Source organism: Pelodiscus sinensis, chromosome 3, assembly GCF_052426305.1.
Source record: "Pelodiscus sinensis isolate ZL-2025 chromosome 3, ASM5242630v1, whole genome shotgun sequence".
Taxonomy (NCBI): domain Eukaryota; kingdom Metazoa; phylum Chordata; order Testudines; family Trionychidae; genus Pelodiscus; species Pelodiscus sinensis.
The window spans coordinates 45,949,319-45,963,653 of record NC_143054.1 but is presented as its reverse complement, the minus strand read 5'-3'; the positions used below and the strand labels follow the sequence as shown (position 1 = coordinate 45,963,653).

The window sequence follows — 14,335 nt, the reverse complement described above, 5'->3', positions numbered from 1 at the left end:
AATATATATTTTCCTATAGGTGACCATACTGAATTAGGTTAAATAAATAAAGATAGCAAACTATAGTAGCTTTTGTTGTAATACTGGCATTATGAGACAATAGAGAGCCTGGGTGTTACTATTTAATATCTCAACAGTTTAAATAATATTTTTTACAATGCACATTACCCCCAGAAGTCAATGGAAGCGGAAAAGAAAGAACATGTTGAGAAAGCTGGGGATTTACTGAAATGGGTGTCAGACATCAGCAAGACCCTCAGCAAGGGAGGAGGAGAAAAGGCTGAAAAGGCAGACTTGCCTAAGCAGCAGGTATTCAAAGATTTCTTGAAAGAACATCACTTTCTTTTGTACTCTTTGTCCTGGTTAATATGTAAAAAGGTTTCCATAAATATTTTTACAATACTAGAAAGATTTAATTTCACATTTGATCCCAAGGGAAACATTGTACAATGTTTAAAAATACATTTACAAATATGAAAACAAAGGCACAATGTATTTTGAAAATGTATTGAGAAAAAATATAGGACACCCACTGGGATGTGCAGATCCCAAAATATGACATATTCTGACTGCAGACAGCTGACATATCCAGAGGTAAAGTCACAGCACAAAGCCACTAATATACACAACTCTCACCCTGGGAACTGCAGAACCAGCAGAGGGTATATAGCTTATATAAAAAATCTGTCTTTACACAATGTCTTTACATCCTATTCTGAGTCTGTTTCCTCATCTTGCAAAAGTTACTACATCCCTTGAAACACCCACACTACCTCTAGTAAAGAAGGAATGGGAAGGAGAAAGGGACCAGTTTTCATTGTTTTCTTTTTTCTTAAAAATACAGGTATTTTGAGTTGGAATAGGTGAGGGCAACTCTCATCCATTGAGTGTCAGAGGCAAAAGTAATGTCTCCTTTCCCATGATTCTTCAGTTAAAGGTGACTTTCTACTCTCTCCCTCGAGTGCTATTTTCAGAAAAGATGATACAAAGTGGGTGTGTTGGGACATTTTTGTACCCCACATTGTGCTCTGCAAAGGAGGCTTTGTGGCCAGATTGACTCATTTATTTGCATGTTTTTTCTTGCTTGACAGATAGCAAAGGAAGGACCGATTACAATGTTGGGACACCAGAGAGAGAGACTGAGTAGTTTTTTCAAATTATTTTGATTGTCTTTGAGTGCTCTGCCACTGGGAAGAGGGGCCACATTGAAATGGCCACATAAATAAATGTTTGTATTATGTATAGCAGGTTCTTTTTCAAGTATTGTCCCTATGGGTTCTCCATTTCAAGGTTTGTGCACTCTGGGTCAGAGAATTTTCATCAGCAATGTCTGCAGATCCATTCCTCCACCCTAGATACCTTTGTCCTCTGGTATGAGGACATATAGTGAGAAGCAGAACTGCTGCCACTCCAGATCCTTCTCAATTGCCTGCAGTTTAAGATGAGGGCTGTGGTGCCTTCTGGCTAGCCAAATGGTTTGCTACACTTCTTGATAAAATGTCTGTATTTCCTTAGTATTTTTTCTTTATTTATTTTTATTTAGCACAATTTGCACTTAGAAAGGGGGGCAGGGGGGTTACACTTCCCTTTTCTTTTTTTTTTCTAAAGTGTGCCTTTGCTTTTCTCGACCCTTTTATCCATGGTCCTGAATGTGGGTTATGTCCAAGAACGCAGGTTTGAACTCTGGTACACCTTCTATAGGTCTTTCACCTGAAGCAGCAGACATTCAGGCTGGCTCAGGTAGTCTCCCATCCCCTCCAAATTTTAGATCTGTTCAGGATGTAAAAGCAGATCTTACCATCTTCAACAGTGGCTTGCCCTCCAGTACCATTGTGGTCTCCAGTCCCTCATAAACTCTTTGAGAGTACACAGACACATTTCCAGTCTATCCCGACTCAGTACCATGTGATACCTTCATATCAATAGCTTCTGGTGTCAGTGCATTTATAGGACCCCTTTTGGGCCCTGGGCCCTCCTTGGCCTCTGGAATTGACAACATTTGCCCCATCATCAATGAACTCCTCATCAGATTCTGAAGTGTCTGTACATAATTTTCTCTTTTTAACTTACTTCACTTAGGGTACCCTAGCAGGGGATACATACAACCCTAGCAAGAATAGCAATGGGGTCTTACCCCATTTCCTTATGCCCCACAAAGATGGACTTACTGGAAACTCTAGGCCCCTTATGGTGATTAGTTTTACATGGCACCATCTCATAAAGATGAACAAAATGCTGCACTTGGGTCCTTCCAAACAGTGTAATCATATAGAGGAGCAAGAGCCACCTATGGAAGAAGAAACATCACTTCTCCACAAATCCTCTTTCTCACTATCTTATGCTGAAGATTTCAAGCATAAGATTTTTGGTTTCTGGACCTTATAGTCCAGTCCATTGTCCCATTGGAAGACAAAAAACCCAGCATTCCTTGTTGTGCATCTTTCACACACTTTGTCAGGGCAAAATCTCCCTGCCTATGAATTATGTTCTGCTGGGCTGGGCACTTTCAGTATGGCAGGCCAGCTACTGTATTGACTATGAGAGAAGTTAGACAAAAAGTATGGCATCCCACGCAAAGGATCAAAATACTTCTTTTCTCATCTCACATCCAACTTTCTGCTCATAGAGTCAGCAAACAGAACAGACCATGTCGATTCCATTCTGTGCCTTCTTATAAGATCAAAAAAAGATGGACCTTCTGGAATGGAAAAACATAGTCCTCTGCCACATTGCAGTTCAGAGGAGCCAATTACTAAGCCCTAATAACGAAATACAATTTTCCAAAACATTACAAATTTTCATCCTTTGTTGAAGACTTGCCCCAGAATAAGAGAGAACGCTTTCAGACTCTCAGAAGGCCAGAACAAATGCCAAGGCATCTCTTCTGCCCTGGCTAGATGCTACCAACACTGCTGCTTGCTCCATGGCTGTGGCAGTAGTTGTGGGCAGACTTTTTTGTCTGAAATCGCCCTGGAGGTACAAAACATGATTTATGGCAACATGATGGAGACACAGAACAGTTGGAACAGCGTGGAATTCATAGATTACTCCATCAAGTTCAGCTTTCTTCTCTTGCCTCCTTCCCTTTGCGGGGACCTCCACTCTCCTTGAGAGTCCCTTGAAGCAAGAGGTACAGTCCATCCTGTAAAGCTTCACCTTACAATTGCCCGGAGAAAGAAAAGCAATAATTTGAAAAGTTAATGTATTTAGTGACCAGATTATGTTCTATCATCTGGAATGGGCTTTTTTCAGGTATCTACTGCAGTTAATGAATATAAAGTTGTTTATGTGAATATAAATTTCCAGTTAAGTCCTTTGTTCGCTGTGTACTACTTCCCTGCTCTCCTAGGTCTGACTTGGGAATATGAACAGCCTCACTTTCATATGAATGTTTTAGGACTTAGATTAGTTTCTTTAATGATCCTTTTAGATCAGAATACACATAACAAACTAACATCAAATATAGAGCTTTGGCACTGTCCTTGTTGTCTAGCTCACAATGCTGTTCATATTGGTACAGCTCAGTATCATATAGCTTAGAACCACAGATGTGTTTGTACAGGACCAATATTAAGTGTTACTAATTTCATAGTCCCAGTTTAGTTTTTAGTATTTAGTTTACAAAGAAAAGCAGTGAGCTTTGTGGATGGGATTTTCAAAAGCATTCATTGTTGGCATATTCTCTGTTCCCATTGAAGTCAACGATAAAAGTCATTGACAGAATAAAACCAACGCTGAGTATGTTAGTAAATCCCAATCCACATTAATAACTACAACTTGGGGTCCTATTGTGACCAGTAATCCTGAGCTTTCATTAGTGATGTTTACAGAGGTGTACTGTCCTGGGGATATTATGCATGTAACAGGCACAGTGCCCCTTAGAGCATTAAGTGAGAACACACAGCATCAGCCACTACTGCTCCTTGTAACAGAAGCAAAATGCAGGACAATGTAGCACTTTAAGCATGCAAGCCCATGCCAGCTCAGATCCACTAGATCAGGGTTTCCCAACCTATAGGTTGGGACCCAAATATGGGTCACCATTACATTTCAAAAGGGTCACCAAGTGTCTCCCCAGGTGGCTCTGCCCCCTTTCCTCCCCCCTGTTTTTGAATTGCCTTGGGTAACCAAGTCTTCCCAAATTGTCAAAATGAGTCCCCATCTGAAAAAGGTTGGAAACCGCTGCACTAGATCATATAGAAGGAGTTGGGAGCTGTTGTCCTGCCATGCCTATCTTCTTTGCGTTTTCTATAGTTGGAGCCAGTTCTGGATCCCTCTTTGTCACAGCCATAACTTTCAGGACACTGTCTGTGACTTTTAGGTATTTTTTCTTAAGGCATGATCTTTGTTATCCCAGTCAATATCTGCTGAACAAAACTCCATCATGAAAGCTGTATGAAGTTGGCTCTCGGTATGCCAGGTGTAGCTGAATAAGTTTTTAAACAATTAGTTAAATACTATGCTATGTTTTTAAACCAGTGGTCCCCAACCTTTCGTGGCTGCCGGGCGTCTGGGGGCGGGGCCACGCATGCACTGCATGCCAGGGGCGGGGCCACTCACGCACCCTGCAGCTGGGGCCAGCACCACGTATGTGCTGTGCACCCGGGGCAGGGGCTGCCCACGTGCCCTGCACGTGGGCAGCCCCGTGCATGTGCTGTGTGCCCGGGGCAGAAGCTACCCATGTGCCTGGGGCCGGCACCACACATGTGTCGCGCGCTGGGGGTGGGGTCAGCCCAGATGTTTCGGTGGGCACACATAAATGCCCCGGCGGGCACCATGGCGCCTGCAAGAACCACATTGGGGACCACTTCTTTAAACAAATGTTGTTATATGAAGAGTGTTAGGCTTCCCCAATAGTTATCCCTGACAAACAGCTTAATGCTAGACAAAAAGATGCGCTATAGATTTCCTCTTTTTAAAATGACAGTATATCTATCATAACAAATAACTAGCCTTACCTGTGCCTTGCCTGCCCAGAAATACCCTGAGTATGGCAGGCTCTTCAGTACTGAGACTGAAGATGATAGATTTGTGTATGTTGGCTACTTTTTTTCCCTCTCCTTTCAGAGTTAAACACTGTGGAGAACTGAATTTGGGTTGTATTTTTTTCAGATTTCCTCTGATGAAATAGCCACCAAGAAAGAACAAATATCAGAGGCTTTGCAGACCACACAGTCATTTTTGGCTAAACACAGTGATAAGTATGTTAAATTTTATCACAACAGTTTGTTAATATAACTGTAACTAAATTAGTGGATCATATTATAAGGAACAGACTGATATTCTCATCTTATAGCTACAGAGGATAATATTTTATTTGTTTTTCTTGTTTAATTTAAATAAAATTGCAAAGAGAACTTGATTAAGTGTATACGATATTGTATCAAATTAGCTAGTAGTAGCAGTCCCAAAGTGTTAAAGATGTTAACGTAACTCACTCTCCAGTTATTAAACACTGTTAAACAAAGTTCAAGGCTCACTTGCAATATAGCTGCCAGAAAAACACATGCACAGGGTGTTGTCAGCCTCTCCCAAATCCTGGCAAACTTACACAAGGATCAGGCTGTATAGGGCATTTCTTTTAGCTGCCTTTTTTCTGGCAACAGGCTTAGAGTCATGTTTCAAAATATGCAGCCCTGGTGGCTCTGCCAAACTCTTACTAGACAGAAGTCAAAAGGAAAGAGAAGAAATAAAGCAGGGAAGGAAAAGGACTCATGGGGGCTTCGGGATATGGCATAGATAATGTTTCAGGATTTAGCAGAACCCTGCCTGCAACCTGTACTGTCAGGATTTTTCAGGACTGAACATAAGAATGGCCATACTGGGTCAGACCAAAGGTCCATCTAGCCCAGTATCCCGTCACAGTGACCAGTGCCAGGTGCCCCAGAAATAGTGAACAGAACAGGTGATCATCAAGTGATCCCTCTCCTGTCATCCATTTCCAGCCTCTGACGAACAGAAGCTTAGGGACACACACCATTCCTTACCCATCCTGGTGAATAGACATTGATGGACCTAACCTCCATTAATGTATTTAGGTGGGTTTTTTGGTTTTTTTTTTCTGAAACCTATTAAAGTCCTAGTTGTTACAACTTTCTCTGGTAACGAGTTCCACAGTTTGACTGTGTGCTGCATGAAGGAAAATTTCCTTTTGTTTGTTTTAAACCTGTTACCTATTAATTTCATTTGGTGACCCCTAGTTCTTATGTTATAGGAACAAGTAAATAACTTTTCCGTATTCATTTTCTCCCTACCTGTCATAATTTTATAGACCTCTGTCATATCCCTCCCTTTAGTCTCCTCTTTTCTAAACTGAAAAGTCCCAGTCTTTTTAATTCTACTTTTAGATTGGGATGAAGATGGTCCAAGGTCCCAGGGCACAGTGAGGGAGGTAGTCATGATAATGAAGTCCACTCCTGTAGCCAGTTTTTCTTCCCAGAGTCTCTTTTTGAGGATCACAAAAGAGGTGCAATGGGTTGAAAAACCCATCCTCTCATTATTTTGTCTACCAATTAGACATAATTTCTGACTCACTGGTGTTGGAGTTCCTCACTTTTCTTGTTTACCAACACATGATTTTAATACAGTCCTTGAGTTATATCAGTAGGCATGTTTTTTTAGTCTTTTTGTCTTGATTTTGTACCTTTTCCTATTTCCTATTAACATTTGTTGTTAAAGGTTTTTGTGACATTTCATGAACTTTCTTACAATTTTTCCAGTTGTGCCGACAATTGAGGTAAATTTGTAGGCTGTTTTCACAACAGTACCATGGATTAGGTGGCACAACACATGACAATATATTTATAAAGCACCTTTCATCTGAAGGTTCTCAAAACACTTCACAACATGAACAAACTAGCATATAAATTGTATAGAGAAGGCTTGTTTCACCCAGCTCTGAAATTAGTACATGTAATATACTTTGATTTTAGTAAAGAATTCCCCATGATTCTTTGAATGCTTGCTGCAAAACTGTATTCATGTTGGCTCATCTGGTGAGCTCATCTGGTTGGCTCATCATGATCAGTTATTAGAGGTATGGAAAACTGCCTGATAGACCATAGACAATAGAAATCAGGGAATAATTTACTAAAAGCATCTTTCAGTTAATTTTGCCTCAGCTTCTGATCACAGATTGTCTGAAAGACAATGCAATTAACTTACATATCTTAATTATTCAACTGTATTTGATTCATTTTTTTATACAACTTTCTTATGATATGTCTTAATATTGGCCCAAAACACAGGTCAGATTTTCAAATCTATTAGTAATTCTTACCATATCTGGGTTTTGGGGGGTTTTTTTTGGTAGAATGACAGATGGAGAGAGAAGTGAAATGGAAAAGCAAGTGAAATCCCTACAAGAAGGTTACAACCTGTTATCTAATGAATCTTTGAAACAACTGCAGGAGTCACAGCATTTAGTTGATGAAAAGATGGACGAAAAGGTAATAGCACAGAAAATGTATTATTGTGTTTCTAGCTATATTGTGCATTTGAGATTTACAGCATGGTTGTGAAAAAACATATTAACAGCAAAAGGAGAAACCATTTGATTGTACATATCAATAAGCTGAAACATGAATCAAATGATTGTCGTTTCTATATATGTGTATAATCTATGTAGTCATGTGTGCATATGAACATTGTGTTCATCAAAACTTGTGTGAAGAGTCTTAATACTATGTGCCTTGCATGAAGAAAGAAACAAATCATTCATTTCTTAACTCTTCTCTTTAAAAGCCATCCTCTGATTGCTAGATAAGTTTGTGTGCTGCAAAAATATGACACCATAAAATAACATCTTTGCCGTAAACTCCCCCAGAGCTATCCCACAAGATATATAGAGTTTCAGATTTTCCTTAAATTCTAATTGGATATATGATTGGAACCATATATATTAATTGATTTTGAGGTGCCAGAAGTACATTTAAAAAAAATCAATCAAAATATTATATATGGAATTCTGCCTAAAAGGTATTGCATATATGTGTGCATACACAAGTAGAAGTATGTCTTGTATGATTATTTTAAAATATGTTGCCAACCTGATAACAGGCTTTCCATGCAAACTAGTTTCAGTATGTGGGTTCTGTAATATCTGATTTCATATGTTTGGGTGTTTGTGCAAAAGTGTGGTATGCTGTAAATATGAATAGCATGGTCATTTTGTATCACATACTGTTTTTGAATCTTCTAACCTTTCACAGACGACTTAGAGCATGACAGTTTGCCTTCCAGATATATGTCCTATTTGCTCACTTTATAATAATCTATTCTGTTGCCTTCCACTAACCCTATTTATGTATGCAGAGTGTAGGTTTTCAATTCACAGATGCATGTTGAGTTTAAATCTTTTATTCCATCGTATGCTGTTGAATCACTGACATAGATCACTTACGCATTTGAGCTGCTAACATTCACAGCATTGTCCCAGTCCTGGTAAGTATATGATTTTGTGCTTAATATGTATTCAAAAGAAAAAACTAACTTTAACATGAACAATTATAAAATTTCTTAAAATCATTCTTTATATTCCTTTTCAGGTGGATAAAGTTATTGCTGGTGTCATTGATCAAACAACAGGAGAAGTCTTTTCAATCTTTCAGTCTGTTTTAAAAGGTCTAATTGACTCTGATACTGGCATTAGATTGCTTGAGAATCAGCTGATTTTATGTGGCCTAATTTCACCTCAACTAGGAAAATATTTTGATCTTGAAGAAGCAAAAGGCCACGGTCTTATTGACGAACAAACTCAATTGCAACTACAGGAATTAAATAATGCTAAGAAAATTATTTCAGAGTCATCATTCACAAGTCTTCCAGCTGTAGCTGCTTTAGAACAAGCTGTAATTCCAGAGACTCTTGCCATTAAAATTCTTGAGATTCAGCTTTCCAGAGGGTATGTAGTTATGCCAGCTACGGGGGAGCAATTCACTTTGCACAAAGCTTTCCAGAGAAACCTGATTTCTGCATCTTTATTTTCAAAACTTTTGGAAAGGCAAGACATGTGCAAAGATCTCATAGACCCCAACACTGCAGAAAAAATTTCCCTGGAGGAGATGGTTCAGAGAAGCATAATAAGTGAAGAAACAGGATTAAGACTTCTACCTGTAAGACCACAAGAAAGAGGTAGAATAACACTAAAATGTGGAAGGAAAATAAGTATTTTGAGAGCAGCACACGAAGGTCTGATAGACCGTGAAACCATGTTTCGCTTGCTGGGGGCTCAACTACTAGCTGGGGGGATCATAGAACCTGACTCGGGGCAGAGAATGACTGTGGAGGAAGCCATGAAACAAGAGTTTATTGATCAGAACACTGCATGTGGTATTCTGACTCACCAGATTCAGACTGGTGGGATATTATCTTCAAATTCATCCAAACGCTTAACTGTAGATGAAGCCATACAGTGTAACTTAATCTCATCTAGTAGTGCCCTCTTGGTACTAGAAGCACAAAAAGGCTTCATTGGCCTCATCTGGCCACATTCTGGTGAAATATTTCCCATATCTACTTCTTTATATCAAGGAATGATAACCAATAAACTGGCAAACAAAATATTAAATGGCAGGCAGAAAATAGCTGCGCTTTATATCCCAGAAACTTGCGAAGTACTAAGTCTGGATAAAGCTGCACAGTTAGGGGTAATAGATGGTAATACTCTATCTGTTTTGAACAATGTAATCTTACCTGACAAAATGCCTAACATGGAGGATTTAGAGTCCTCTTGTAAAAATACTGGAAGATGGTTATCATCTTATGAATTCCAGCCATCTGCATTTCATGACTATAGGCAGGAACAAGAAGTTTCAAGTACAGAAGAGCCCATGCCTCATAATTTAGAACAAACTAAAAAATTATTCATTTCTTATCTGATGATAAATAGTTGTATAGATGCAAACACAGGGCAAAGACTTTTGTTATATGATGGAGACCTGGATGAAGCTGTGAGCATGTTGTTGGAAGGTGAAGTTTCTGCCTCCAGGACTGAGGTGGCAGAAGGAGGATTTAATAACACATGTGTAAACTCAGAAAGAATTGATCTGAAACTACCTGACAATGTCATGTTTAATAACGTCAAAAGCAATATCCTGGGTGAGTACACAGATGTACAGAATACTTTCAGTGACAGCAACTTAAAGCTTCCTGAAGAAGATATTCAGAATTATAAATGTTCAGAGAGAAATGATTTTCACAGTAGAGCAAATTTCTTTAATGCTAATGTTTATGAACAGTCAGAATGTACATTGAATTCTTTGATGCCTACACCTGAAGCAGGTTCTGGAAATATAGTGGGTAGTACTCAAAACCTTGAAAAAGAGAATACATTAAAAAGTTCTCAAGAGAATCCTGAACAAACACAGATGACACAGAGTGAGCAAGTGTATCAGCAAGCAAACTCTGGAGATATAGAAAGGCATCTTCCAAAGTACTCACAAGGAATTCTTACTTCAAGAATACATGAAGACAAAAACAGTATACCTGATGGAAGAGAGAGCCTGGATAGGGAAAGCAAGACTTTTAAAACCTTAGAAAATTCCTTGGATGTAAATGATTTGTCAGTTAAAAATGAAGTCACTGCTCTTCAAGAAAATAATCCAAATTGTGCTCCACACATTTTACAGTTTGATGATAAGAGTATGTTAACTGATCAAGATATGAAAAAATGTGATTTTCAGGGCAGTTTCAATTCATTCGGCCACACAGGTATTGAAAACAGACTTCTAGGAGAACTTTCTGGTAAAGAATTAGAGACTCATGTTGTTTGTAATGAGAATATGCATGGTAAACCACAGTCTGCAGAGAATGAATATGCCATGCCATCCATTGAGGACTGTACCATTATGTCAGATGGAGACAGTACTGACACACATGAGGGGCCATTGCTAGGAGATAGTACCAGCATTCATGGTGGACCACTTTTGGGAAACAATATCAACTTGAATGGTGGTCTACTTCTAGGGGGAAGCAATGGTGTTTATAGCAGGCTACCACTGGGAGTTAAAAGTTATGAATGTGATGATTTGGTGCTGGGAGAAAGTGAGGGTACTCCACAATTTGAAAATAGTTACTGGCAGCATGAAGGTGACAACGATGCCTACGAGACTCCTGAAGTTGATGATGATGATGATGAATCCTACAGCACTCCTCAGGTTGATGATGATGATGATGATGAGGCATATGACACTCCTCAGGTTGATGGGGATGATTCCTATGATTCCCCTCAAATTGGTGATGATTATGATACCTCTCAGCTTGAGGACGATGATACCCCAGAGCCTGACAACACAACTGTAGGTGTCCAAGAAGAAAGAGAGGTGCTAGTGAATATGAAGGAAGAATTAAACGCTTTTCAAGAAGACATGAGTAAATTTGGAGATTGTAACCTGTGCGTTAGTGAACAGATAGATTCCTGTGAGATTATAACTATGGCCTCCTTAAGTGCTGGCATGGTGGAAGCTATATCTGAAGAGACAGAAAGAACAGAGAATGTAATAGAGAAGGCGAAGACACTACCAGTCATGATAGAGAGTGAAGAAAGTGAGGAGAGCAACATTAGTCCCTTGTTAAAGTTGCATGAAGCTGAATTGCAAGGAGACAGATATGAGGAATATGAAATACAAACAAACAGTGACTCTAATGAGGATGAGCATGAAGGAATGCAGGAGGAGGAAGAGGAAAATTATGATTATATGGATTATGATAGTGGTAGTTATGATGATATTGATGATGATGACGATGATGATGAAGTAATGGATGTTTATTACTCACGGTATCAGAATAAAAATGGTATCCAGCTGTTTGTTCCTTCCAAAGAAATGGAAGGTAGTGATGAATGTAATCAGAATATTGATACCTTGGATAGTTATCTTCCTTTAAAACATTTAGTAGGTGATAATATTTTGAAGTTAGATTCCAACCGTCAAAATGGTAACCCATGCTCTGAAAAGTATAGTTTAGAAAAGCATAATGTATCCAATGTTTCTGAAGAAGGAAGTCTTGATCTTACAGAAAAAGCCAAAGAGGAAAGACAACAAGGAATTGAAAGTGCTTTTAAGAATTGCATAGAAAGAAAAGGAATCTTAGAAGACATCACTGAAAATATTTACCCTGAAAACATCATTGGCACTGAATATATGTTACTGAACAGTGAAAAAAGTAACCTCACACAGCATAAGTCTCTAACTTCAGATCTTGACATAAATGATGCCATAGCAACAGACCTTGTAACCATTCAGAAGGGATCTGCATGTGCATCCCCATCTGCTATTGCTAAGCAAGCTGCTGCTGCAAACATTCAGACTCAAAAAGACTTACTCCCTTCAGAAGATCTGTTACCTGCTCACATCATAACTGAGAACGATAGCAATGTATCTGTGCCATGTTCAAATAATGAGCAGAGGCAGAACATACTTACAGAGCAAATATCAAATTATGTAAAGGTAAATTCATCCCAAATGGATAATATAATCAGACACGTGCCTTATGTGAATGACAGTAATAGTCTAGGTTCTCTCTCTGACTTAGTACACCCAGTCACAAATAAAGAACTTGATCAAATAGGAATAGGTATTGAAAATTCTAAACAAAATATAAATATAGTGACTATTAAAAAGGAAAGTCATATCCAGGAATTAAATAAAAGTCCCATCCACATGGAAAGCCTGGGAGAAATATTTGATTCATCTATTAGAATTAGTAGTGAAATTGCTGTTTCAAGTGAAGGAAAAGTAAGTGTTGGACAAGCTTCAAGTAATGCTACATCAGGACAACACAGTGACTTTGATACTGTGAAATCAGATGAATTTATGCAAGAGTTTGACCTTTCTGCTTATTTAAAACAATGTGCAAAAGACATAAAAGCAAAAGATATTTCAGAACTGAATAAGGCTGATTCTTGTTATATTAAGGAAGGGGAAACTGATGAGAATTATATATGGAATGGAAAAGAGTTAGTGATAGCTGACTGTATTTTTGATGGGGGATCAGTGCATCCAAAAGAATTAAACTCTAAAGCTCAATCCTCTCCCCTGACAGCTACAGTAAAAGCCAAGGGAATTAGTATTACCAAAGAAAACAGTGCTTCGGTCTGTCAAGAAACTGATAAAGTTCTTAACGACACTTCAGAAATTGGTATAATGTTCAGTCATGAATTTGCCTTTAAGAAAGCTGACCCTGTAGGATGTATTGAGAATGTCCAGGAGTTTGAGGACAGGTCTGAAACCAGATATTCTGGAAACTATAGAGGTGCAGCAGACTTTTCTTCTATACCTTTGGGTAACACAGGTGACAACTTGGATAATGTTGTGCAGAAGGAATGTGAACGACTGATTTGTTGTAGTGATGCAAAACACATTAGGGAGCATAATACTTTAGCCAACAAAACCACTTCAATTGAAAATGGTGCCAGGAAAGAAAAGACTGTTGAATCATTAACTAAAGAAGTGATGCTTCCCAAAGACTTGCAAGTAGAGGAAGGTATATCACATTCTCCTGACACACTAATTGAAGATTTAAAGAATATTTTAAGAAAGAAGTTGAAAGATGGCCATGTTTTCTGCAAGCAGGAAGGTGAACCTTTAAATTACTCTGACACAAAACTTTTAATGCAAAATTTACTTAAAATGATTAATTGCACAAATGTGGAGGCTAAGACTTCCAGTGAGTCAAATCGCAAACAAACATGTAGTGACATTAGCACTATCCTAGTGGCTACTCCATCATGCATAGATCAAAAGGACTATAATAATCTTCAGTTATCTTGGTCTGATAACAGAAGTCCTGACCTCCTCCTTGATATATTGAAACAAAACCATTGCAACCAAAATACTGAAAATCCATGCAAAACAAGTGAACACCAAAATGAAAGAGGCCAGGAGATAAAAGTTACAGCTCCAAAACTTATTACTTCTCAACTTGAACAGATCTTCCAAATACCACCTGGAGATGAAAGTTCATACACATTAAAGGAATTGATAAGTGATTTAGCAAAAGACTTGTTTTCCAGCTCACGAACTGCTGATATCTCTGCAGATGATGAGTATGTAAGCAAAGCAGAGGAGCTATGTACTCTTTTCTCAACAGAGTTGACAGAATTTGGATCAGAAACTCTCAGAGGGAATCCACTATTTCACAGCACAAGTGTTATTTTGAAAAATGACCAGCAGCCTGAGAAGTCAGACTGTTTGTCCAAAAGCTTTTCTGAGGATGCTCTGAAAATGAAAGAAGTTTCCCCAGGAAATAACCCATCAGGCGTGGTAAGTTACCAGTGGTCACAGTTACACATTTTATGTTAAAGGAGTTGCATGCATCCTTTAAAATATAGATCATT

The 14,335-nt window shown here is 38.6% G+C and overlaps 1 protein-coding gene across 28 annotated transcripts in view; it reads left to right on the top strand.

Annotated features, from left to right (window-relative positions):
• Positions 1 to 14,335, top strand: part of DST (dystonin) — a 466,993-nt gene that overhangs the window by 288,552 nt on the left and 164,106 nt on the right. For 21 of the 28 annotated variants that reach the window (XM_025182427.3, XM_075923642.2, XM_075923660.2 and 18 more), the window contains 4 exons: positions 175 to 309; positions 5,113 to 5,201; positions 7,313 to 7,448; positions 8,547 to 14,261. In XM_025182427.3, the coding sequence (XP_025038212.3) occupies positions 175 to 309; positions 5,113 to 5,201; positions 7,313 to 7,448; positions 8,547 to 14,261 (6,075 nt within the window). The remainder of the gene's footprint in view (positions 1 to 174; positions 310 to 5,112; positions 5,202 to 7,312; positions 7,449 to 8,546; positions 14,262 to 14,335) is intronic. The other 7 variants (XM_006110983.5, XM_014571373.4, XM_075923655.2 and 4 more) reach the window with 1 other exon arrangement.